General features: G+C 43.8%; 1 protein-coding gene across 1 annotated transcript; it reads left to right on the top strand.

Annotated features, from left to right (window-relative positions):
* Positions 1 to 1,622: 1,622 nt before the first annotated feature.
* Positions 1,623 to 25,868, top strand: LOC150013209 (phospholipid-transporting ATPase ABCA1-like). Its single transcript, XM_090275228.1, is given in 23 exon segments — positions 1,623 to 1,627; positions 2,475 to 2,573; positions 5,122 to 5,311; positions 6,306 to 6,400; positions 7,233 to 7,265; positions 8,211 to 8,316; positions 9,115 to 9,189; positions 9,714 to 9,883; positions 11,196 to 11,373; positions 13,661 to 13,776; positions 13,883 to 14,027; positions 15,476 to 15,599; positions 16,673 to 16,723; positions 16,726 to 16,801; positions 17,062 to 17,182; positions 17,982 to 18,044; positions 18,682 to 18,788; positions 21,556 to 21,697; positions 22,071 to 22,205; positions 23,200 to 23,303; positions 23,902 to 23,994; positions 24,638 to 24,881; positions 25,728 to 25,868. Coding segments are annotated over 23 exon segments (2,613 nt in total).
* The last annotated feature ends 1,383 nt before the right edge of the window (positions 25,869 to 27,251 follow it).

Raw genomic sequence — 27,251 nt, 5'->3', positions numbered from 1 at the left:
CTCAGGAACGGCACAGATTTAAAATACAAATGATAACTTTTCTATTTTTTATTTAAAACTTATTATAGCACGGCAAAGGGAAGACAAAGAGAAGTGAAAACAACCCAAAACAAACCAAATAATGAACATAAAAATATAGTGAATGGATCAATGCCTATCGAAATGTAAAAAATTAAAATGAAAGCCAATAAAAGAAGCAGCTCAAGCGAGGAAAATGAATCTGGCCCCGATGCATCTCCCAGGTCCCATGCTGACTCTGCGGCAGGAAACAGGGCAGGTTCGAGGGAGGGCTCTCCTTGGAGGGGCACTGGGGCCTCAGCCAGGCCAAGAGGTTCTCCCCCGGCCAGCCCTGGCTCAGGATCGGCAGCTGGAGTGGCCGCTGGAGCAAGCACGACCACTGGACGGGAAACCCCCTCCTCCAGGTCGGCAGCGGCCCCTGCATGGAGCTCCTCAGGTCGGATGGCAGGTGACACAGGAGCCGGCTCTGCCTCCTGGGCTGGTGCTGGAGTGGTGAGAGGAGCAAAGGTCACCCACGTGTCTGCATTTCCACGTGCCCCCCAGAGACGGCACACAGCCAGAGCCTAGGACCCAGCCCAGGACGTCCTCCCGGTGGGCAGTCCAGCACACGGGTGGTCTGAGGCCAGTCTTTGCTCCTGGCCAGCCTCTGCGGCTGCTCCTTGTGTCTGTGGCACTGACCCCTCCCCATGGGGTCACATGCGCCTCCACCCCTGGGCCACCCCCACCTCCCCACACTTCTCACCCTTGGGCTCTGCCTCCTTGGGCCCCAGTGCACCCGGCCCCGTGTGTTTACCATGGGCACTGTGCTCCAGGCTATGGTCAGAAGTGGAGAGCTGGCTCTGGAGCCCAGGTGGCTTTGGGGATGGTGTCCTCCGGCCATCCACCGGCCCTGGTTCCCCAGACCCCCAGGTGTCCACAGTCACCTCGGGCCTGATCTGGCCCTCACCGGTGGACACAGGGATGGGGTCTTCATCGACCGGGTCTCCTTCCTCGATGACCTGGGTGAAGCTCTGCAATGACAGTGACCAGCAGCTGGTCCAGTGGCCCCAAGCCCTGCCCAGCCCTAGTCACTCAGTTGCTGCTGCTTCTGCCCACTGGACCTTCTGCTCCCGGATGTGGCCCAGCCCTGTGTCTGCACAGACCTCGGCCCGCGGAAAGGAGATTCACCATCAGGGCTCGGGATCACCCTCGGGCCGAGGGGGTCACCCACACTCCACGTCCACCTGGCCATCCTTGGCCTGAGGCATGAACATGACCGGCTCACCATGTTTCTGAAACCACCCGCAACCTGTTCCTGCGTGGGCAGACACTCCCTCCGAGAAACCCCTTACACACACACACACACACACACACATACACACACACACACACACACACACACAAAAAGGGAGGGGACACAGGGCTGTTCAGTTGGGATCGGAGGGGTGTCCTGGCCCTAAGCAAACTGCCCTGGGCCACCCTGTGTTACCTCCGGGTCGCGCCGTGAGAAGGGACAGAGGCGCCCGGGGTGAGTGCGGATCCAGCGGCGGCCACGGCGAGACACGTTATCGCCGCTGCCTCTCTTGGGGCCACGGCGTCGGGACACGGGAAGACAACACGAAAACATGTCGTCGGGTGTCCAAATCTCCAGCAAATGAGCCAGGTAGGGGCACTTTTAGAGTGCGGCTGCGCTGCCCGGTTACCAGGGTTCCAAGTTCCGCTGGGCTCTGTCTTCAGGAGCTGAGGTCGCTGCTCAGTGTAGCTCAGTGTTGTGAGGTCACTGCTCAGTGTAGCTCAGTGTTGTGAGGTCACTGCTCAGTGTAGCTCAGTATTGTGAGGTCACTCGCTGCCTGCGTCCCCTACCCCAAGCGTCTCCTTAGACAAGAGTAGTGACTTCACTTCTTTTTTCTTTCTCACAGTATTTTTTATTGTATTGCAGGTTTACTTTATTCTTTCCTTTCCCAGGTGTTGACCCGTGTTGCCCAGGGTTGTGGAAGGTGGGCTTGCTTTGTGTTTGTAACCTGAGCTTATTATTGTCTGTGTCCCAGTTGTCATGTGAACAGGCAGCCAATAGAGTCTTCCTGCCCTTCCCTAGAATAATCTCCTGGTTGTCTGTGCCCAGTGGGTAATGTGAAAGTATTTTTGAAATTCTTATCCTTAATGAATTCATTTACTTCATGTTAAAATATGTATGTCATTATGTATAATTATGTGTATACACGTGCATGCATGCGCGCGCACACACACACACACTTTTCTGTACATATAACTTATTTACACAGCTGTGTGTTACTGTGATACCAAATATATGGCCTGAGTCTGAGCTCTGTGTGGGCGGGCTCTGTGTTATTCACTGCTGTTTTGAGCTTGGCCCACAGGAAGTACTTAATAAAGTATTTATTTTTAAGACACTTTTCTTCCTTCAAATTTATGTTTTCAATGATGTGCTGAGCTGGCTGCCTCTTGTGTACCCACAGTAACGATGCGCCTGAGGACAGGGGCACCCAGGAACTCTTGAACGCCCTCACCGGCGAGCCGGGCTTCGGGACGCGGTGTATGGAAGGAAACCCAATCCCGTGAGTGCCACTTCAGCTCCGGCACCCTCCACACTGCCTTCTGTGCTTGTCGCCGGCTTTGGTCTCTACTGCACTGCATTTATCAGTGGTGTGCCACACTGTGACTGCCATTATTTGCCCTTTGAAGAATTTTTTTATATTTAAAAAGATGATAGAGTAATTTAATAAGACCATCTAGGAACAAAAGTAACAATCTAGGAGACTATAGCAAAGCAAATGACTATAGATGCTTGTTTACTATTTTAGAAATTAATGTTTAACTTAAATAGCACTTCATACTTACTGATCAAATGTTTTTCCCTTCTCCCTTCCCACTCCCCAATTCCTCTTCCTCCATGCAGAGATAGGCTGCCTTATATATAATTTGCAATTTTGCTTATCAGCTTCTTTAATAGCCTGAAAAGATGACGTAGTTTGTCTTTATAAAAGTAAACATTTTCTTCTTTTAGAGTTACATAGTTTTACTGTATTCTCCTTCAAGATTCTTAAAAAAAAAAAAAAAAGAGTAGGCAGTGTATAAATAAATCCAGTTAAATACCTGTAGACAAAGTAGGTATGCGGGAAAGGTCTATCCAGAGGTTTTAGTGAGTACGGACATGGAGCGAGGTGAGCTCGTGGGAGAGTCCGGTGATGGTGGAAGGGGGTCCACATTTCCAGGCTCAGGTAGAAATTGCAGTTGAGGTTGTTAACCACCAACTGAAGAGTTAAGGAGAGTGTGGGAAAGTGCGGCCACACTGGGGAAGGGCTAACAAACTCCAGGTTTTAAAGGGAAGATACCCTGCCAGACTCCCAGACCAGTGAGCATGATACCTGTGTACGCCAGGCGGTGGAGCACGTTTCTGAATGGATAGCTATTATGTACTTGTTATGTCTTATTAAGTGGATACTTACTAAGTGTTTGTTAGTACTTACTATTTAATGGGTAGTAAATCCTAGCAGCTAATATCAACTCCTAAAGAATAAGATGACTAAAGTGGAGAAGGACAAGGAGACATCCTGTCTGGATTTTATAAGACTTTTGAGGAGATCCCACTTGGAAGTTTTGCAGGCAACACAGAAGAATGAGATGAGGTGATAATAGACTTAGATGGATTCCTCACCTGCCAGCTGGACAGTGTGGACGCCTAGGTTAATGTCAGCCTAGCAAGGACTGGTTGGAGCTGGGTCTCAATTGAGATCTCACCTACGGAGACAAAGGAGGCAGGACCCTGGCATCGGAGGGGCCCTAGCCTTGGGGCCGAGCACCACTGAACGTGGGTCGGGGCAGTCTGATGTTAGGGCCCCACTCTGGAAACTTTCAGGATTTTCAGAAAGTAGCGACACGAAGGGATGTTTGACCGGAACATTTCCCTGTGGCATTGACCTTGGTCTCAGCCCATCATTGTGTGAACGGTTTAGAATGTGAGATTTAGGAGAGCACTGTGTCCTAGAAGTTTCCATTTCATTGGGGGCACTTGACAGAGAACTAGGGAGCCAGCCCCAGAACTGTTCATTTGCTCTAAGAATAATTTAAAGACTCTGGCTGTGCTTTAAATTGTAGAATTTTGGAGCTGGAAGAGATCCTAGAAATGACTTGTTGAAATATGACTTGTTGAAACAAGTCATTCTATACTTTCATTTTACTGGAGGAGAAAATAGGCCCAAGAAGGCAAGTGACTGGATGATCTCACAGTAATTCAGGGCTCAAGTTAGGCATAAAGGCTTTGTCTGTTGTCACCAGGGGCTTGCACACAACCTAGCTCTTCATGTACCAATCGCTCTCACCCCCATTCAACCCAAGTTCTCTCCTTGCTTTGAGACATAGGTGAATCTTGACATTCTCTACCAGACTATCTGCACATTGAGCATAACATTGAGACTCCTTCCCAGGCCGATGTCATCTGGCTCCTGCCTTCTCTTCTTCACAGCTCATCACATTCCAGCCACACTGTGTTCCTTTGTCCCTTAGACAGAAAACTCAGGGCCTTTGCACCTGCACTTCCTGTTGCTTCTGCTTGTAATGTTCTTTCCCTCTAAATGTCTGCCTGGCTGTTCTCCCTCATTGGTTATATTTTGGCCAAAGTATAGCAAAGTATAGCATCTTTCAGTGGCTCCTTTCTTACCAGTCACTTCCCCTGTATCTTGCTACATTTTTGGCCATCTTAAGATTATATTACTTAGTTGTTACCTACCTCTTTGATAGGAACACAAACTCCATGAAGGCAGGGACTTTATCTTGTTCACTCTAGACTTTCAAATATGCAGAAGAATGTCTGGTATTAGAGTTGATGCTCGATGAATAGTTTGGAGAGAACACATGGGTGAGTGATCGAATGTTGGTGGGTTGGATCGACTGCAGTTTGGTCCACAAGCAGTTAGGCCCTCTTTGCAGTCCATTGTTCTTATCTGTGAAGTGAGTTTGCAGCTTACAAGTCTATGGAGAGATCAAATAGTCAGATGGGGAGAGAGGGAAGCTTATCTGCAGTTATTGGTGGATCCTGCACTCCTGAGGCAACAGGAAAGGCCAGGCTCTCTTGGGTGACCCTACCCTTGCTGTCACCTTTTGCAGAGACATGCCCCGCTTGGTTGGGGAGGAGGAGTGGACCACTGCCCCAGTTCCCCAGACCATTATGGACCTCTTCCAGAATGGGAACTGGACGATGGAGAACCCCTCACCCGCCTGTGAGTGTAGCAACGACAAAATCAAGAAGATGCTGCCCGTGTGTCCCCTGGGGGCTGGCGGGCTTCCTCCTCCACAGGTGAGTCCCTCACAAGGTAACAGAGCAGATGGGGTGCAGGGTGGGCTAGGGAAGAAGGGATGGATGACATATCAGGAGGGTGTCTTTTAGTCTTGATCTTAATTCTTTTCATAGGGAAAAACACGTGAGTTTTGAGGGGATAGAACTTAAACCACGTTGTTCCTAATATCTGAGGGAGCTTAGCCTGTTTCTTTATTTTGAAAAGTCAGCCTAGGTTACTTGTTTGAGTTCAAACCAGAATGCAACATTCTGGATCAGTGGGCCATGGAAGACACACTGTGGTCTTTCCCAAAGTGGTGGTGTCAAGGACAGACCGTGACAGATCCATCTCTATCCCAGGCTCTGCCACCGGTGTGCTGGTCACCTGGTATAGGCCACTTTGAGTCCCTGGGCCTATTTCCTCACGTCCGAATTAGAGAAGCTGGCCCATGACAGTTCTGCATTTTACCAACGCCGACTGTCTCTGAGAGTGAGTGTGTGATGTGGTTCTGAGTCATTCTTTTCTGAGAACAATTTTAGGATGAGGCTTGCCTGTGATAGCTCTCTGCTGCTTCGTCAGCATCCAGGTTGCAGGGCGAGGACAAGCAACTTTAAGTGGGTGTGCGAACTTGAGCAGCTCTGTTTCTCTCTCTTTAAAATAATAGCTAATCTATTCATCAGTATAACCATTGAACAAAAGAATTCACTAGGCATAGTCCATGATACTACTCCCTAAAAACCTATTGTGGAGAACCATATTTTATAGACTGTTGTTGAGTTGTCCAGAATAATTCCCTGGGGAACTTCCTGGCTTGGCATAAGTATATGGCCAGAGCCAAGGGCAGAATGAATTGGGCTTTGGTGGTTGGCTTGCTGGTGCCTGGGCCTTGTGAGTAGGGTCTGGTCACACTGTGGTACATGCTTGAGGGACATGTGTCAGTATAGTTCATGATTTGCTTTTTGTCTCAATTCTGGTCCATAAAAACACATGTGCTTGGATTTTCTGTGACAACAGAGAAAGCAGAACACTGAGGACACCCTTCAGAACTTGACAGGAAGAAACATTTCAGATTACCTGGTGAAGACTTATGTGCAGATCATAGCCAAAAGGTCATTATTCACTAAACTTGGTCTTTGCTTTCTCATTGCTGATCAGAGGAATGTGAGTCCTAAAAATAGTAGGCTGAGTGGTGGGGGAGACATCATATTTTGACCTGATGACAAGATGAGAACTATTATGAACATTCAGCTTCAAGGTTGAGTCTGCCTGGGTCCAGAATGAAAATAAATCTGGATTCAAATACTAATTCTGCCACTTACTAGCTCTTTGACCAGGGGTAGCCTGTTATCCTTTTAAAGCCTTAGTTCATGTAAAATGTGAAAGTAATGTTGCTCTTATGGGTTTGTTGTGAGGACTGCATGAATAACATACATGAGTACCTCGCAGGGATGGTTGTGGAGCCTTGGAAGAGCCATGTAGTTCCCTGGGCATTGGCATAATGTTGAGTACTTAGTTGATGCTCAGAAAATGTTCGCTCTGGTTTCCTTCCCATTGATCTGGTTATTTGGGCTTCTTGAGAGTTCTCAATGACTTTAAATAACAGTTACTGTGAGTTGGAAAAGAAAGAGGCATAAACTCTTCATATGGCATCCATAATTGATGTATTACTTTGAATTTCAAAAGTTTCTACTTTGATCACATCTTTGTCAATAAGTTGGTTTCTGAATTGGTTTAATCCAAGGCATGGTTTTCATATACCTAAGTTTTTAAGAATGGGAGCAGAAACAGCATGCCGATTAGGGCTATAACCACCAGCCTGATCATAGCTTTATTTCTGCCGCTTTGTTGTATCCTCAGGTAGATAGTTACTTCCTTTGTATCATCAGGCATAGGGTCAGTGTTTCTTTGAACTGACTTTTGGTTTGCCTTTGGCTCCTGCAGCTTGAAGAACAAGATCTGGGTGAATGAATTTAGGTAAGTGGCCTCTTTCTGTGCTTTCCTTTGCTTTCCCTGGACTCCTGTAGTTCAGGAGGATGATTTTGATGCCGGTGTCTTGGGATTCTGGGAAGTCGTTAGTGTTGGGACTGTATTGCCCTTAATGTTTCTGCTCAGTGCCAAGCTGCCACTTCAGAGGCATCTGAAACTTTGTCATCCTGCCTGATTTCCTCACGCAGACTCAGAAGTTTCTTATGAGTCTCTAGCGACTTAATGGGAAGCACTATGTTGTGAAAGGCATACATATGCTAACTAGACTATGCCCCCACATCAGATTTCCCGGGGTCCTCTTCGATGAAATAAGGGGCATCAAAACCATTTATTTTCACTCTGCTTCAACTCACTTACCCCTCTGGGTTTTGAAGGAACGGGTGGGACCAGGGAAGAAAAAAAGGAAGAATCCTTGAAGCTAATTAACACCTTATGAAAAATGGGACAACGTATCTGGCCGCCTCATGACTTGTTTCTTTGACACTGCTTTCCACTCTTTGCCTTTTTCCCGAGGTTCAGAACCCACAGAACTCTTAGCAGAGCAGACTAGGGCTCCCAGAGTTGTCCTTATGCCAGGAAAGAGTCAAGGCTCCTCTAGCCTCTCTGGTCAGTGAGTGTCCCTCACTGCTTGTCCTGACTTCCTGTTTGAATACCTTGAGGCGCAAGTTCAGGCCTGAGCCACCAGGGTGGGAGGCACTTCTTCGATATGAATAACCATTATTTCCGTCTATAATCAGGCCCAGATCCTTCCTACTTGGGCAGGAGCCATAAGGGTAAAGATAGAGGTTGTCAAATTCGTTAGAGAATGTCAAGTTGTAACTTTCCTTGAGTCTAACTTCAGTCCTGCTTCAAATAAAATACACACAAGTGGTGTCTGTTAATGAGTGATGTGCACTGTGCTATCTGTGTTTTAATGTCAGGCTGTTCCTCTAGGTACGGCGGGTTTTCCCTGGGTGCCAGCAATTCTCAGTCACTTCCTCCAAGTCAAGAAGTTAATGATGCCATCAGGAAAATAAAGGAAATCTTGAATCTGGCCAAGGTACAGTATCTATCCCAAGACATGTCAGAAATGGGCTCAGGGTTGCTGGTGCATGGGAGCCGTTGGCAGGTAAATCTGGTCACCTAATACCTTACGGTTTGAGACTTACGAGTACAAAGTCGTCACCAGCTCTTAGTGTATTGTGCCGGCTAAGACTGCGCTACGACTCAGTGACCATTTCCTCTCTGAAAGTGTAGATCAAAAACAAATCCAGAGATTAAAAATCTCTCACACTAACTTAAATTTATGAATTTAGCCAGTAGGTAAATAAACTCAGCATCAAGCTTGCTTTTCTAAAACAATCACTGGTTAAACAAGAAATGAATCATTTTCTTTTAAGTTTTCATCAGGTTTTAGGACCCAATAAACATTCACCATTTCTCTGTATCTGTAATTTCATATTTTTGAGTAAGAATGGGATGCTGGGATCATAGACAGCAGTGATATTCTGAGTCTGTATCTCTGCTTTGGAGGCACCGACCCCATGAGTCTGACGTGTCTGCACGTTGAGTGTAGTCTTGGGTCTTAGGATGACGCCAGGGGAGCATTTTGAAGAATCCTCACCAACCAGTTTTAGAGAGACATCGGTGTCTTGGGACTCTGAATCACAGGGCTTGCCTGTGATTCCTTTAAGACTTGTGACCCATAGCAACATCAGTGCGTTAGATTTCTGGTCTCTTGTTTCTCAGTGGCTTCAAATTTCATTTTAATGAACAAGGTAGGTGTGGGGCCCTCCCCAAGGTGGCTGTGTTGTTCTTAGGAGCCATTTCAACTGAGGCAGGTTTCTGTTGTTCACAGGACAGCTCTTCAGATCGATTCCTCAGCAGCTTGGGCAGGTTCATGACAGGACTGGATACAAAAAACAACGTCAAGGTAAAGCCCGTTGTTCCAGTCACTTCTTGATGAATAATAATCGTTATGTTCCCTGAAGTACTTACCAGCTCAGGATGGCCCTGACGGGGCAGTCGTGACAGAGAGAGCAGTCTCGTAGGTTTGCCAGGGAGGACCTACAGTACAATGATTATGAGAATTCGTTCTGCCACCAGACATACCAGGTGAACTATTGTGACTTGGGCCAAATTACTGAATCTTCTAAGTCTCAGTTTCTTAATCTCTAAAACAGAGAGTAATCATGGCTCTCTCAAAGCTGGGGTGAAGATTAGGTGAATCACTGGAAGAGGTAATGAGTACCGTAAAGAGATAAGGTAGCTGGCACCTTGCCTGGCCTTGGTGCTCCGCACACCCTCAGTGCTGTGATCATTTTGCCATGTTCTCTGACCATAATGTTTTGTTGTGGTGTGTGACCGGCATGTTTTTTTTTGTGTGTGTGTGTGTGCACCTGCCTCCAGGAGCAGGGTTTGGAAGCATTATCTTATACTTGGTATGTTTTCTTTCAGGTGTGGTTCAATAACAAGGGGTGGCATGCTATCAGCTCTTTCTTGAATGTCATCAACAATGCCATTTTGCGCACCAACCTACAGAAAGGAGCGAACCCTAGCCAGTATGGGATTACTGCTTTCAATCACCCCCTGAATCTCACCAAGCAGCAGCTCTCGGAAGTGGCTCTGTAAGTGAGTGCAGCTATGTCTGAACAGGGCAGGTGGGGGCGGAAGAGAGTATGGGGGAAGGAACCGTGAAGCTGGTGGTAGAGTAGCAGCTGGGGAAACACTTACTTTGTGGTGTGTCTGGGTTGGTCCCAGCTCAGGATAGACGACTTCTGCTTTACGAATTGGCTGGCAGGGATTAAAGTGCATAAGATAAATGACTCGTACATGTAAAAACCATGACATTTAGGGAATTTGTATAAGGTAAGTTAAATTGCTAATAAAATCCTAAAAATATTTTAACTCACCGCCAATACAGTGTTTAATAAAAAATCAGTTTCACTTGTTTTTATACCACTGGTTTTAAACTTGGTGAAAGATACTTTTATCAGCTTGTGTTTTGAAGGCCTGAATTGTGTGTGTATGTGTGCGTGTGTGACAAGTTAAAGCCAATAGGAAATAGGCCAAATGTATATAGCCCTTGGATATTCTATAGCCTTTGGAATCCTGAACATCTGGGTTTGAATCTGGTTTCTAAACTTTCTAGATGTATGATGTTAAACAAGGCAATTCACGTAAATTGCCAAGTATAGCACTTGGTATATAGTTGGCATTCAACACACATTGGGTCCCTTTCTATGTATGGGGCATGGCACAGTCATTATTTTTGCTTAACTTATATAAAATATCAATATATGTCACTGGGATCTTTATACCAAACTTATATAATATTTATATATATATATATATATATATATATATATAGTTTATATTAAACATTGTTTATTGGGCTTACAAGACTGTTCTTCTTATAACCATCTGATAGACATGTTAGAGCATATGTGTTAGATTGATATGCCACCCGCTGGTGTTTTCAAATTTATTTACAGCCAGGAATGAACTTATTTGAATAGTTTCATACTAGTATTTCAGCTTTATTTAGTTTTCAAGTTACACTAGTCCTTTTTGTGAAAATTTGCAACTTATTGCTCTCACAAGGTCATGAATAGTGGAACAAAGAGAATGCCATTAGGCCACTCTTGGACGTCTCTGAGTAGTTTCATTGGACAGTGGACTCCTTATAACCTCAGTTGAATTAGTTTTGCATTTGAATGGTCAGATTTGAGTATTTTTTTGTTTTGTTTTGTTTTTAACTTGAATATAATAATCTTTAACCCTGAAAAAATATATTTGGTGACCAGGTTATTTTTCCTTGGGCCATGCTTCAGACATGTGTGTGTGTGTGTGTGCATGTGTCTCCTCCTGAGTCTTCAGTTGTATCAGGGGACCCTCATATCCTCACTGCCTCTTTTTTTTTTTTTTTTTTTTTTTCAGGATGACCACATCAGTGGATGTCCTTGTGTCCATCTTTGTTATCTTTGCCATGTCCTTCGTTCCGGCCAGCTTTGTTGTGTTTCTGATCCAGGAGTGGGTCAGTAAGGCAAAGCACCTGCAGTTCATCAGCGGAGTGAAGCCTGTCATCTACTGGCTGTCCAACTTTGTCTGGGACATGGTAAGAACACCAGTCTGCTGCTGCTGTAGACATTTCCCTCAGGTCCGTGGATGGGATGAAAGAGGCCCTGGCTCGTGTCAAAGTGTTCTCACTAGTCTGAAGGTGAATGAAAGGAAGAGACAGAGGCAGTTGTATGCATCCACATCCCCAAACATGGTGTTAAGTTCAGAGCTGATCTCACACCAGAGAGAAAAAAATCTGTCCACACTGACTGCAATTAATACTACCACCACCACCTAATTTCCTCATGGGAAATGTTTCAAAGAAACGTTGAAGTGGAAGATTTAGGCTTGTCTGATAGGTTTTAACCTCCAGAGTCAGGCTGTTCTTTGTCTCACAGGGAAATCCATCATTCGTTTGAAAACTCTATACATTTTACCGGAAGCTTATTCATCAATTGCAAATAACTTTTCGTGCCAGCTGCAAAGTATTGCTTTTGTTCAGACCAATATGGAGGGCTTCAAAGAACCCCAAAGTTCTAATTTTTATAAAGTGGAGCTGAAGTATATCTCCCTGTGTATTCCATTAATTGTAAGCCATACAGAGCAAATTTAATTCTTCTCCCACTGGATAGCCCCTCTGATATTTAAAGGCAACTTTCATTGAACCTAAGTCTTCCTAGATAAGGTGCTATATGAGAACACATTTTGTAATCTCTAAAGCATAGTACACATATGAATGATGATCTGATGATGATGATGATGATGATGACGACGACGACGATGATGATCATTATGTCTGTGCTGATTAAAGCAAACCTCTCAGACCTGCCACTCTTTGGATCTGATTGCCTTTGTATGGCCAGGCCCGTATTCTTAATAGCCCTTTTGAAGAGCAATACCCAGAATTAACCTTGTGGTCCAGGCTGTAGTCTGAATGATTATGGTCTGAATGGGTACCAGTCTAGAGGGAGTTGATCTTTATCCTATCCTTCTATTAGCCTAGGGGCAGTACATTTTGGAAGTAGCACTGTCTTGTTGACAATTTGGTAGTGAACTGAAACCTCTCTTTGACAGGTATTGTTAAATGGGTCTCTTTCACTCTTTACTAATGCAGCTGACTTTTTTGAGCCTAAATGTTATATTTACCCCTCTTTTTTTATAATTAATTAATTAAATTATTATTTATTTATTTCTAGAGAGAGGGGAAAGGAGAAAGAGAGGGATAGAAACATCACTGTGTGATTGCCTCTCACTTGCGCCCCCAAGTGGGGACCTGACGTGCAACCTAGTCATGTGCCCTGACTGGGAATCGAACCAGCGACACTTGGCTCACAGGCCATATATTTACCCCTCTTAAACTGCATTTTGTTAGTGTCCATTTGCTTTTATCTTGATTCAATAATTATTTTATTCAGTAAACACATACTCCCTTTGTGTGCGATTCTGCCAGGCACAGGAGATTCAGAGATGGAAGATCAAGTCCCTAACAAAGGAATGTCACTTATGTTCCTTTGCAATGTCTGTCCCTCCCATGCTTTAGAGCCTCTGAAGTTTGCTATAAGCATGTCTTCTTCTAAGTTGTTGATAAACACATTGAGCAGAATGAGACTGAAGCAGCGCCCCGAGGCTGAAGCTGCAAATTCTTCTTACAGCTGACAAATGCACTGTCCCTTCCCTGTCTGTGCTTCGTTCTGCCAGCAATGAACTCTCATCACTGTCTCATGGTCAGGGCTTCACTTGTGCATTTTTAAAAAATTTATTGTTTTAGAGAATTTTTTTAAGACTTTATTTGAGCCAGACTGATGACATATGCTGTGGAGCAAGATCTCAAATGCTCCCTATTTGTGCCTTTTAATTCTTGACACTCTGTCTGGACAGACTTTCAAATTATTCTCAGTGTGATGAAACAGATCTAACATTCATGTTATAAGCATTTACCTCATGAATAGATTACACATGAGATTGAACTTGGGCAGACTGTAATATAGCATTCACAATGAAACAGACACGGTCATCTTTGGGAAGAATAATGGAAGCTTATTTGCTGTCTGTGAAATCAAAATGTCTCTTAGCGGGAATCCATTGTTCAGCAAGTTTACTGAGCGTGACACTGTGGCTCAGCTGTTGGAAAGACAGAAAGGGCATTCAGTTTATAAAATCAGCCAAGGGTAAAAACGCTTGTCAAAATGTATTGTCCAGTATATTGATTAATACTTTATGTGGCTTCATTAATTCAAAGGTACTCACCAATATGTCTACCTGCCCTTGTCCAATGATGGTGAAGACTTGGGAGGTGTTGTGTCTTTGACATAGGGGTGAACTTGGTTTCCTTGTTTCACTTTTAGTGCAACTATGTGGTCCCTGCCACGCTGGTCATTATCATCTTCATCTGCTTCCAGCAGAAGTCCTATGTGTCCTCCACCAACCTGCCTGTGCTAGCCCTCCTCCTTCTGCTGTATGGGTAAGGCACCTCTGGGTGGTGATGTCGGTGGGTGAGGCACGTAGCGCCCCATGTCAGAGAGAAGGCAGGGGACACCCGGTGGACATTTGTCCTTGTGCCTCACCAGGTGGTCGATCACGCCTCTCATGTACCCCGCCTCCTTCGTGTTCAAGATCCCCAGCACCGCCTACGTGGTCCTGACCAGCATGAACCTCTTCATTGGAACCAACGGCAGCATGGCCACGTTTGTGCTGGAGCTCTTCACCGACAACGTGAGTGCTGCGGGAAGAGCAGCTCCTGCTGGGAGGAGCATCAGCGAGGACAGTGTTTGATCATGACCTTGTGCCGCCTGTCTGTGGGACTGACACCCCCCACCACTCTGTCCTTTTTCATATTCTCTCTTCCTTGGCTTGTGTAGTACCTTCTTCCTTCTCTTCCTTATATGTCCCCGATCAAACCTTTCTATTTCCTTGGACAAGTTCTTTCTTACTCCTTTCTGTTTCAATATTGCTTTCCCAATATTTTTTCATCTGCCGTCTTTGCCTCCCACTTCTGATGCTATCTCTGGGTGGCACCATTCATTCCCGTGAGCTTTAGTCTCACCTTCTCACTTGCGTGGTGCATAGCTCTGTTCTGATAACTTACAGATACCCCAGACCCGGTATGTCCTAATTGTCTTTCTCCTTAGAACCTAACATTTCTCCTGCCTTCCCTGTCACGCTTTCCTGGATGCATTCCCATCCACTCAGCCCCTCAAGCTGGCAGCAGCTGAGCCATCTTACGCACGTTGCTTCTGTTTATTTCCAACACTCAATTGGTTACCTTGTCAGTTCTTCCAGTTGCAGATCTCTTTAACAAGGGTCCCTGTCCTTTCCTGCTGTCATTGCTTTTGTCCGAACACCTTAACACATAAGGCCTTCTAGAGGTGCACAACCTTTCCTGGCCTGTTCCTACCGTACCCTTCCTTTCCCGAGGGGCTGTAATCTTCAGCTGAGTCATCCCTTAAACCCACCAAACTCCCACATGCCTGGCTTCAAGTGCCCTTCCTCTGTCACAGGGTCTGCTGGTGTCTGACCCTTCAAGACTGAGCCCAAATGGGAAGCTTTCCTTTCCTGCCCTCTGGGAGGAGCTCTCCCTTTTCCCTGGGCCCCCAGAGCCCTCAGTTCCTGCCTCCATACGGCACATACCCAGCTGTGTAGTCATTGCCTGTGTGCGTAACGTCCTCCTCTGAAGAGGAACTGTTACTTACTCACCTTTGCTAACCTGTGCCCTGCACAGTGCATCCAGCATCCAGCAACTTCATCAGTTGTTGGATATTTGGCTACTGTTGGCTTGACATATTTAAGAAGAATTACTTAAATTTTTACAAAATCCTGAAACTGAAATACTGACCCAGACATGAGCAATATACTTTTAAAATGCTAAGCAAATATTGCGATGGGTTTGCTTGTGGTTAAACATAACCGTGTTTGTAAACTTCCCTCCTATTTCTCCATATTCATAGTATTATTCCAAAGTTTCTAAAGAGCAAAATTTTTATTATGTTATATATCATTAGCTGTGGCTGCTGCTGTTTATTGATATCTGAATTCAAAGGTTCAGCTTGACCGCGGGGTATCCAATTTTTTCCTCCACTTCCATACCTCAGACTTTGATAACATTTTTAGTGTCAACCATGGACATTCAGTCTCCCTCTGTCTTGTTTATTTATTTTTTTTAGAAGCTGAGTAACATCAATGATATTCTGAAGTCTGTGTTCTTGATCTTCCCGCATTTTTGCCTGGGACGGGGGCTCATTGACATGGTGAAAAACCAGGCCATGGCTGATGCCTTGGAAAGGTTTGGTGAGTGACACAGTGGTCAGAGGGTGTTCTGGTAGAGATGGCAGTTTGCATGGGCCTTGCCAACCTGGCCTTTGTTTTGCAAAGGGGCTGGTGACTGGGCCCAGGTCTTCCCCCAACTGATAGGGCTAATGATAACGTAGCTGTTGGTAGCACGGGTCTTGTGACCCAACCATTTGGGCCTGTGACAGCACTGAGAAAAGTAAGAGGGCAGTTTTGGAGGAAAGGAAAACGTTGTCTTTAGCTTGAATTTAGTGCTGAATGCCCCTGGTTAGGATAGTCAAGGTCATTGCAAAAGTCAAAACATAGCTTTGATAATTAGACACAGGCCAGAGAATCAGTAGGAAAGATGCAAACTTGGGCTCATTAGGAAAATCATGGGTCTGTAGATGTGGCTGTATATTATCTTCTATATAGTCTATAAAAAGTTAATTTACTGCAGCTCTTTCTACCTTTATAGCCTTCAGAAGTATTTTTCCTGTGGCTACATTACTACTCTATACCCTGGCTCATATAAATTAGACGGGCATTGCTCTTTAAGGGACATAGAGCAGAGATCTTTTTTTTTTTTTTTTTTTTTTTTTTAAATTTGGAGGTACAAAGGAGATGAATAAGGAATTTAAAGGAATATTTACATAGAACTAGGTGATTTGATTGTGTTTCTAGGTTACATTACATGCTACTGAAGGGGCATGTTTTTAGAGTGGCCTCTAATCTTAGTGAAACTTATAATTTGTTGAAATAACTGACACGAAAATTTACCCTGGATTGTTGCCTTTTTTACAAAGGATTTTGGCATCTCATAAAAAGGAGACATTACATATCTTAGATGACATCATAGATCTAATACACATTGGCTCTGACATTCTGATTGATACTGAGTCACAGTGTATTTCCCCAAAATCTTACCCTAGTCAGACTTGGAGAGTGGTCATTCCCTTACATTTTTTCTCCTTGTCATGGGTGACGGCCATTGGTGTTTCTAGGAAGAGAAGGGCATTTGAGCCTGAACTTGAGGAAGGGCTATAGTCTTTGGTGCTCCTATTCTGACCAGATCTCTGCATTGTTTCTACCAGGGGAGAATCGCTTTGTTTCACCACTCTCTTGGGACTTGGTGGGACGAAACCTCTCTCCATGGCTGTGGAAGGGGTGGTGTTCTTCCTCATCACTGTTTTGATCCAGTACAGATTCTTCATCAGGCCCAGGTGAGCTTTTTCTCAGAACTCATGAAGCACCTGCTTGAGGGTCACAGAGAAGCACGTGGACATACTTGTCAATGACATGGGGACCGAATTGAACTCAAAACAGATAACCAAACTGTATTCCTAATGGGGACTTCCCCAGGCCCCAACACTGCCAGTCCCGGACACTGTGGAGAGTAGGTTTTATAGGACTGCTTTAGAAATGATCTTTCTCTTGAAAAACAGCTTCACAGGTTGACTTTTCTTACATTTTTTCCCCTAAGACCTGTAAAGGCAAAGCTTCCTCCTCTGAATGATGAGGATGAAGATGTCAGGCGGGAAAGACAGAGAATTCTTGATGGTGGAGGACAGAATGACATCTTGGAAATCAAGGAGCTGACTAAGGTGAGGAAATGAATATAGGCTGTGATAATGTGTCTTAAATTTTTTCTGATTTATATGTTGGAAACTAGCATTTTGCTGACTTGCTTAATGAAAGGAGCATGTGTCTCAGAATGTGCATCTACGCCAAGCTTTGTCAATTTAATTTTATTTAAAAATATACCATGGGCATTTCTTCATTAAAGAAGTCCTACTGAGAGTACTTTTGTAATGTGAATTCTCATTCTTGAGTATATTTGTTTTTCACCCTTACATTTATATATTAAATACTAAAACATTCTAATATTGTATACCTAGTCAAAGCTAAGTAGGGAGACTAAATGGTTGATTTGAGGTTCATAGTCCAGAAGGCTAATCTGTCTCCGTTGCTCAGGAGGAGGGTCTGTTTCAGCCCCTCTAAGTGCCAGAATACCAACAATTCACTTTTCTGTAATGTGTACAGTATTTGCAATGTTTTTACCCTGTATAATTTAATTTTTAAACATCTATACTATATATATCAGGTAAATTAAAAATTTTGTAGACATTAACAACCAATATGTTTTGTAAAAGGTTGATATTAGATTTAAAAATAAAAAGAAATTCACTTTTACATTTTGAGCTTCAGAGTCATTCCGAAGTTGGTTGCCACAGAAACCGACCAAAAACCAAGGCTCTTGCTTAGCACATCTAATATGTGACTTAATCTTATTGATTAGTGTTATCTCGTGATGTGTTTGGGCTACAATTCCCTTTTCCATAGTTGCCTGGGATAGCTGTGAATTGCTGTGGCTCACGAATTTTTGCATTTTGTTTGTTGCAGATATACAGAAGGAAGAGGAAGCCTGCTGTTGACCGGATTTGTGTTGGTATTCCTCCTGGCGAGGTAAAGGCACTTTGCCTACATTGTATTTGTCCCTATTAATTCACTGTCTCTACCCAGTCAAACCACAGTATTTGTAAGGGGATAAAAGTGGCTTTTAAAGGCTTCTCTGTTTGTGTCTATGTGAAGCAATCAGTCATTGAGAGGGATGTGGAACCCATATGTCAAGAGAATGATTTTGGATAATCTCAGACAGAAGAAGAATATGCATGCCCAACATGTGATTTTGTGGTCTGCTCAAGATGATGATGAAATTCAAATAGATTTTTAAAATTAGGTTTTCTCTTTTCTTATTCATGTTTGTGTTCTTTTATGCCCTTTAGCCAGCTTAGATAATGAAATTTGACCAGTTGGCCTTCATTACTGCTTTTCACTCAGTAGCTTTGGCCTCAGCTTAAGGACTTGATAATATTACAAAATACACCCACACTTAAAATGATTCCATTCATCATTAACTACCTGTTTAAATGCCTATGTGATTCCTTAAGACCAAGAAAATATTTGACTCTTCATTGATATTTGAGAATGATGTTTTTGGATCGTGTTATATAAAAACTAAGCTGAGGTGACTATTTCATAATGGTCATTTATATTCAGATTTTTCATACTTTGCTTAAACCACTTACCTCATTCTTTTCAGTGCTTTGGGCTCCTGGGAGTCAACGGGGCTGGGAAGTCATCAACTTTCAAGATGTTAACTGGAGACACCACTGTGACCAGAGGAGATGCTTTCCTTAACAAAAACAGGTGGGAAAAAAAAGTGGTCTGTATTTTGCTACAAAGACTTTTATTACTTATTTAAATATATTGCTTTTTATAATGATCACATCTAAAAATGGTAAAGTACAATAAAGTGTAAAGAAGAAAATCAGAATCATCCATAACCGCACTGGCTAGAGATGACCACTACTTACATTTCCTTTCAGTTTCATTCTGTTCTATAACAGCTTTATTCAGGTATAATTTACATATCATACATTTTTTTTTTTGTTTTAAGAACACAATTTGTGATGTTTAGTAAATTTGCAGTTTTGCAACCATCGCCGCAATCCAGTTTAAAACATCTCATCACCCCAAATTTATTTTATATACACATATAAATGTATTTTAAAATTGAATTATACAGTATCTATATTTTTAAAATTAGTTTTCATTGTTAATGAATATATTATGACTATTTCCCCAAAGGGTACATATTCTAAGATGTAGAATTTTATATTTTGCGTAAAATTCCCCTGTTTCCTATATTATAGTTTCTTTTGTCAATTTCTTGTTGTTAGTGCTGGCGAGGATGTGGAGAAACGGGAACCCTACTGCACTGTTGGTGGGAATGCAGACTGGTGCAGCCACTATGGAGAACAGTATGGAATTACCTCAAAAGATTAAAAATGGAACTGCCTTTTGAACCAATGACTCCACTACTAGGATTATACCCGAAGAATCTTGAAACCCCAATTCAAAAGAACTTATGCACCCCTATGTTCATTGCAGCACTGTTTACAATAGCTAAGTGCTGGAAACAGCCTAAGTGCCCATCTGTAGATGAGTGGATCAAAAAACTGTGGTACATTTACACAATGGAATACTATGTAGCAGAAAGAAAGAAGGAACTCCTGCCATTTGCAACAACATGGATGGAACTAGAGAGAATTATGCTTAGTGAAATAAGCCAGGCAAAGAAAGAAAAATACCATATGATATCACCTAATACAGGAAACTAAAGAACAACACAAACAAAGGAACTAAATAGAACAAAGAGCAGAATAGCAGTCAATAGGGGGGAGGGGAGAGGGAGAGAAGGGGGATAAGTAAGGGAAGGGTTTAATTAAAGAGCCTGCATGAAAGACTCATGGACATGGACAACGGGGAGGGATATGATTGTGGGAGAGGGGGTGGATTGGGTGGGGGAGAGAAATTGGGGGAAAAGGGGACAACTGTAATTGAAAAACCAAAATAAAAAAATTAAAAAAAAGAAAATTTCTTGTTGTTGGACATTTGCTAGTTTCTGTTTTTCACTATGTAAGTATGGCCCGTACTCTCTATGATTATCTCCTCAGGGAAAATCCCTACAAGGTAAAGACTGTGCACTTGCCAAGCTGCCCTCTCTGAAGCTTGTATCAATGTATGAGGCTACTATCCGAAGATGCACAGGTCACTAAGCAATCCGATCACCAGGGATACAGCTTCCCTTTAAAGACCTGTAAGCAATGGTACAAGGCAGCAGCTTTTGCACTTTTCTGACCATGACCCATAGTAGCAAATAGCTTTTACATCTAAACCCAGTAAAGACAGAGACATAAATGAGCATATAATAAAGTTGTGTAAAACAATGCCTACTTCTACTACTCTTAGGGCATTCTGATATTTCTTATTCTACTCTCTACACTGTGTTGTTAAAAAATACTAGTATGACCCAATACATATGTTTCACAAGCCACGGATGGACGATGACTCACAGTGGAATAATGGCTGGAATGGCAGAGGGGGCTACTGGCCTATAAAATTGAGGAGAATAAGGAACGTAATATATTTATGGGTCTCCTCCTGTGCCTCTAAGCAGTTTTTTCTGCAGCAGTGTGAAGGAGGTTTACGAGAAGTCTAGAAGAGCAGGCCTAAGGCACAAACCTGCTTCCCCAGGTGCCAGGCTCCTGGGGCATGTACCCACGAAGGCAGTAAGTGGCCCAAACTAAGGTTATAAGAGTTCGCTTGGGCAGTGTAGCTGTGAGGGGCAGGACGTGTCCGTGGGCGCCTCAGTCATAATTCTGGTGGATCTAGAAGCACTCATTAGATATGCAGAGAGGAGCAAATACTGCTGAAGGGCCAAAACTCAGGGCTGTCCGGCAGTGGTGGCTGTTGTGCATCTTTCAGATTGGATGTGGACTCTGAGCTTCTCCCACATCAGGGATTCTTAAAAGCCACCCCACCAGTATATATGTAAAATTGTGTTTATAGGTTTATTTTTCCTATGACCTTAAAAACCAGGAGGGTGCCTCAGCTGGATGTTTAGCAGGACTGGGGGTGGGGAGGTTGGAACACTCTGTGGCCGATGGGCAGCAAAGTGCAGAGGGAGGTCACACCCAGAATTGCTGGGCCTCCTCTGGATCTGAATGGCCCTGAAGGAGACTTTGGAACAGCCAGGCACTTGGTGCATATGACTGGACCACAGAGTCACATCTGGGATAGAAGTGAGTGTTACAGCCTCAGAGTTGTATGACTGAGGTTATTGGTAAAGATGGTGCTGTGCTTGGGATGGACTCAGGAATTCTAAAATGGGACTGAGCTTACAGATTGAAGTGTTGTGGTGACCAGATGCAAAGACTGGGCAGGATAGAGGCAGGAACCCTGACTGCCAGGAGGGGCTGGCATTCTGGGGCAGAAAGGCTATTCCTACAGCAAGCTTGCTCACTGGTACTTTGTCGCATACAAGTAGACTTTGTAGGAACATTAGGCAAGATTGTCAGATCAGAGTATCCCTGAATGCCCCAAACCTGACCAGTTTAGTTTTTCTTTGCAGTATCTTATCAAACATCCATGAAGTTCATCAAAACATGGGTTATAGCCCTCAATTTGATGCCATCACAGAGCTGATGACCGGGAGGGAACACGTGGAGTTCTTTGCCCTCTTGAGAGGAGTCCCAGAGAAAGAAGTGGGCAAGGTACTGTGGGCACCAGCAAGCTGGCCTGCCTCATTTGGCGTCCTGACAGTATACCTTATGGCTTTGACTTTCACATGACCACTGGCTTCAGGCTGTTTTTCTTCATCGATGCAGCAATGTGAAATGCTGGCTCTTTGCCCTCACTTTCAGGGTGGGACTCCAGGGTGCTGGTGGAGTGGGGAGCAGTGGGCAGGCACACGCTGGAGGGCAGAGAGGAGGTGCCATTCTCCCTGCGTTTGACTCTGTGGCACTTGTCAAGTCGTGATTAGAGACTCTGCTCTTATTCAGTGAAAGAATTTTCCTGTGTGAGTATCAGAAAGCATGAGAATGTTACCAAACCAGATGAACGTCAGGTCGCTTCTCATTGCTCTAGGTCGGCGAATGGGCAATTCGGAAGTTGGGACTTGTGAAGTATGGAGAAAAATATGCTGGTAACTATAGTGGAGGTAACAAGCGCAAGCTTTCGACAGCCATGGCTCTGATTGGCGGGCTTCCTGTGGTGTTTCTGGTGAGTGTGTCTGTAAATGGGAAACTATTCTGGCCTGAATGGAAAACAGCAGTTTTCTAAACTGTACGTCCAGTGATGTTGCATGACTTGCATGCCAATGACAAGCACCCCTCTGCTCACCAGAAACCGCAGAGCAGTCACAGAGAACCAGAGGGAAGCCCCCTTGGCCTCTCCCTGACACACCCCGGGGTGGTTCTTCCATGCCCTCTGAGGCTCCGAAAGGGAGATGTGACAGGAGCCTCGTTTCTCTGGCATGGAGAACCCTGACAAGTGTGCCGAGGCTGGGTGTGTGCTTTGGCTTTTCTCTGAGACATTCTTTTTTACTGTCTATGTGTTCATCCCTGAAAACGGGGAGGGTGGACCCGGCTTCGAGATCCCCGAGGTAGCACCTGGGCCATAGTTCCTCACATGCAGATGGAAAACAGAAGATTAGATGGGCCAGAGGCCCTTGACCCTTTTCTCTGGGGAAGAGCACTGAAGTTATTACAGGAAGAAGCCTGGGGTTGAGGCTTTAATGTTAGCCAGGCCATTTGGATCTGGAGTTTGTTTAAGACTAGCAAGTACAATAAAACAGGCTAAGCTGGAGTGAGCAAAAAGAAAAAAAGGAGAGATGGAATTTTGCCAAAACCCTATACTGACCTCCATAGAGATTTCAGCCCAAAAGAATTTTTAGTAGATGCTTGTCAGTCATGAAAAGATGTTTGAAACTAAATGACTTGTTTCCCCCTTCCTTTTCTTTCTTTTTTTTTTTTTTTGGAGAAATTTAATTCATAAAAATGTAAGTTGAGTTTCCTGCTTCAGTGAGATTTTTATAAAAGTGAACTTGTTCTTGTATGTAAGGTCTGGTTCTTTGGTCCATCAATGAAGGACTATAATGGTTGAGTTAAAACTTAGGCTATTTCAGATATGCTTCTGCATCTAAAACCAAATCTGTCTTTGATGTGGTTTCTTTTTTCTTCATCAAATAATAGGATTTATTTTCTTCTAATTACAGGATGAGCCAACCACTGGCATGGATCCCAAAGCCCGTCGATTCCTGTGGAATTGTGCCCTCAGTATTGTCAAGGAGGGAAGATCAGTAGTGCTTACATCTCACAGGTCAGTAGGAAAGACCTGGCTTGGCTTCTACAGGGTGTGATGTTAAAATTTCTAATTGACATAAATGGCCATTGTATAAAAGTTAGAAAATACAAACAGGCAAAGAGAAAAATAATTATAGTCACCTGCATTGCATCACTTGTAAATAACTGTTACTATCATTGGGCAATAATATGTGTGCCTTTTTCTTATGCAAATCTATGTATACAAGTGTGTGTGTCTCTGTGTGTGATTTATGAACAAAAACGCAAGCTTAGTGGAATACTGCTTTTTTTTTTTGTTTAGCAGTATATCATGAACATTATTCCAAGTCAGTCATCATTTCTTATAGCTGGATAGTAATCTATTAGAATACATTCCAAATTTATTGAGTAGTTCTACCTTTTGTAGACATTTGGATTGTTTCCAGTTTTGTCCTGACTGTAAACAGCATGGCAGTGAACAGTGTTATCACCGTATCTTTGTGTGTTTGTAACACGTTGTGGTGATACCTTAGGAAGCTGGGAATGTTTCTTTGAAATGTCGGATGTTGTGGTGATGATCTAATGGTTACAGGAGCCTCTCTCTAAAGCTTAAACCTCATTCTGTTTTCCCACAGCATGGAAGAATGTGAAGCTCTTTGCACTAGGATGGCAATTATGGTCAATGGGAAGTTCAGGTGTCTTGGTAGCGTCCAACATCTGAAAAACAGGTAACAAAGATCATTTCTTTGGGATGGCCCCTACTGAGAAAGCTTGTGTTATCTGTTTGTTTGTTTATTGAGTATATAAACAGCGGCTCTAATATAAAGGGAAATAAACTGAACAAAATGGTATAGCAGTAAGAATGAGGGCTTGGAAGTCAAACAGAGCTGCATTCCAATTCTGTCTACCTTTCACTGGTTGTGTGGCTTTGGGCAAATCCCTTCCCCTTTCTGAGAGTCCATTTCCTAAGGAATATTTACCTTCAGCGTTGTTATATAGATGAAATGGAAAACTTGATACTTGCCCGTATGGTCAGAACATAGACTTTGGAGTCCAACAGAGATGGGTCCACACCCTGGCCCTACCCCTTATGAGCTCTGTTCCATGGACAAGTGACTAAGTAAGTCCCTGGACTTCAGTTCCTCTGGAACACCTGTCGGGCTTCACAGGTTCCGGCGAGGATTCAGTGATATCATGTGTCTGAGGCCCTCAGCATGGCGCCTCAGAGAGCAGGTGTTCAGCAAATGAGACCGAGTTCCTTCCCTCTGAGGCTCCATGCTGGGCCTGTCCGGGACCAGGGACCTCTCTTCTTTACTCTTTTGAGAAGTTTCCCGAGGATCTTCCATGTGGACTTTATTTTTTCGCTTTTAGGTTAGGAGACGGTTACACAATAGTTGTACGAATAGCAGGGTCCAGCCCTGACCTGAAGCCTGTCCAGGAGTTCTTTGGACTCGCCTTTCCAGGAAGCGTCCTCAAGGAGAAGCACCGGAACATGCTGCAGTACCAGCTCCCGTCCTCATTGTCTTCCCTGGCCAGGATATTCAGCATCCTCTCCCAGAACAAAAAGCGACTCCACATAGAGGACTACTCTGTTTCTCAGACAACACTTGACCAAGTAAGCGCTGTGAGGGTCAGAAATAGACTTACGTTCTAGTGTGCAGAGTCCTGATCCCTTCCTCACCCCACTGTGGACCCCAGAGCAGTGTAGATTATCTGAGCTTGAATTCTCCATCTCCTACTAGCTGTGCTTTTTATGAACCCTCTCTGAATCTGAGAAGGGAGATGATGCTCCCTATTTTATACGGTTATTATGAGAATAGACTGTAATAACACTCTTAACAACTACCATTTATTGACTACCTACCATGGACCAGACATTTTGCCAGGTGCCTTATCCTATTTAATAAATAACAGCAAATGGATCTTGGCAGTTAGTAGGTATTCAGTAAATGTTAGCTTTTGTCCTTCTTTGGCTTACATAATCAAACCTATATAAGCTAAAGTAAATAGATGATTGAGCAGTTGGTGATTTGGGGGTCAGTATATAGTTTTTAGTTTTTAAGTGGTTAATGCTTTTTCAAGTATTTCCCTCTCACACAGTTTTCTAGTTAATCTTTTTATGCACTCTTATATTTTCGTACCTGACCTAATATTCCCATAGGGAAGAACACAACTAGCCCTGGCAGGTGCGGTTCAGTGGATTGAGCGTCGGCCTGCGAACCGACAGGTCGCCGACATGGTTCCCAGTCAGGGTACATGCCTGGGTTGTGGGCCAGGTCCCCACTTGGGGGTGTGCGAGGGACATCGGATTGATGTCTCTCTCGTACGTTGATGTTTCTCTCCCTTTCTCCCTCCCTTCCCCTCTCTCTAAAAACAAATAAATTTTTTTAAAAAAGAAAACACAGTTAAGGATAAAATCAAGGGGGTCTCTATAAAGGTCTATCTTTCTTTCTCTTGACAGGTATTTGTGAACTTTGCCAAGGACCAAAGTGATGATGACCACTTAAAGGACCTGTCATTAAACAAAAACCAGACAGTAGTGGATGTCGCAGTTCTCACATCTTTCCTGAAGGATGAGAAAGTGAAAGAAAGTTATGTGTGAAGAATCCTGGCCATACAGGGTGGCTGAAAGAAAGGAGGAACTTGCCCTTCCTCTGCACAGCGTGAAGAGTCCGGAGGAAAGAGCTGGACGTTTCTGTGGGAAGAAGCAAACTGAATACTGTACTGATACTATTCAATGCAATGCAATTCAATGCAATGAAAACAAAATTCCACGACAGGGGCAGTGCCTTTGTAGCCAATGTCTTATGGCTCTCGAGTGAACAAAAGACTTGAATTTAGTTTATTACCTTATACCAATGTAAAACTCTAGTAGGGAACCCAGCGGACATATGGGTTTGAAATCATACCTTTTTTTGTTTCATTGTATTTTCACTGGGGTTGCAACAATAATTCATCAAGTAATCCTGGCCAGTGATTATTTACCCAAATCAAAAGACATGCATGCACATCGTCACTCACTGAGCTGTGCCATGCTAGGAGACCAGTGTCCTGGTGACACCTCCATTGGTGGCAGTGAGTGCACCGGAATTACTAGTGCCAAGTTGTGCTCAGAACGTCCGAATCACCATGGTGTGTCATGCACACTTTTGTGAAGGCTGTTGTACTCAGAGTCTGTTGACATTATCAAACATCAGGTGACAAAATGGTGCCATGTGTGGGAGAAAGTCCTGCTTTGATTCCCTTGTCAACAAGCTGCTCTGGCTGTGGTAACATGCACGTTGTGGGTGGCCCTGGACAAGCGAGACTTGGTTTCGTTGTTACGTTGTCTCTCACTTGGAGCCATGCATCTCCAGGGTCATCTTTCTGGGACTCTTTAAATGTACTTGTGTCCTGGTAAGAAGCAAAGAATCAGCAGCCAAGTTGTTGGGGCTGTAAGCTGCTGAGGCCAGGCCACAGGATTCGAGATGGTGTGTTTGAACCTGGGCAGGCCTGTGTTCACTTGCCCTGATTGTCTGCCTACACGGTACACTGCATCTCAAGATCTCATTTGACACAATGTAGTATTATTTCTGGCTTTTTTGATTAATCTAGAATATGAAAAGGTGGAGTTGTATTTTGACAAAAATCTTTGTACTTTTAATGTTATTTGGAATTTGAAGTTCTGTCAGTGACTTCTGAAACCTTCAAGTGGCCTCTTTGTAGAAGCCTGTGGCATAGAGGAGTATGCCACATGGCCTTGCCAGCTGTATTTTCTTATGTAAGTTTGCAGATGGGTTGTCTGACTAGTGCCTTGTGACTAGAAAACAATGTGATGGTCAAGCTCTCGTGATATTATATTTAAGTTTCTGTAAGATCATTTAAAATGCTCTTAATCTCAGTTCATTAATCAAGTTTATTTCTTGAGTGTGTTATAGCTGAATGAGGACAGATGGATGGATGGATGGGGTGGGGAAAAATTATGTTTCAGGTTTCCTGTGCCATG

The sequence above is a fragment of the Furipterus horrens genome, unplaced genomic scaffold (assembly GCF_987537825.1).
Source record: "Furipterus horrens unplaced genomic scaffold, mFurHor1.1.pri manual_scaffold_4, whole genome shotgun sequence".
Lineage (NCBI taxonomy): Eukaryota > Metazoa > Chordata > Mammalia > Chiroptera > Furipteridae > Furipterus > Furipterus horrens.
Note: the sequence above shows the minus strand (reverse complement) of the source record. Positions and strands in the feature narration are given on the sequence as shown.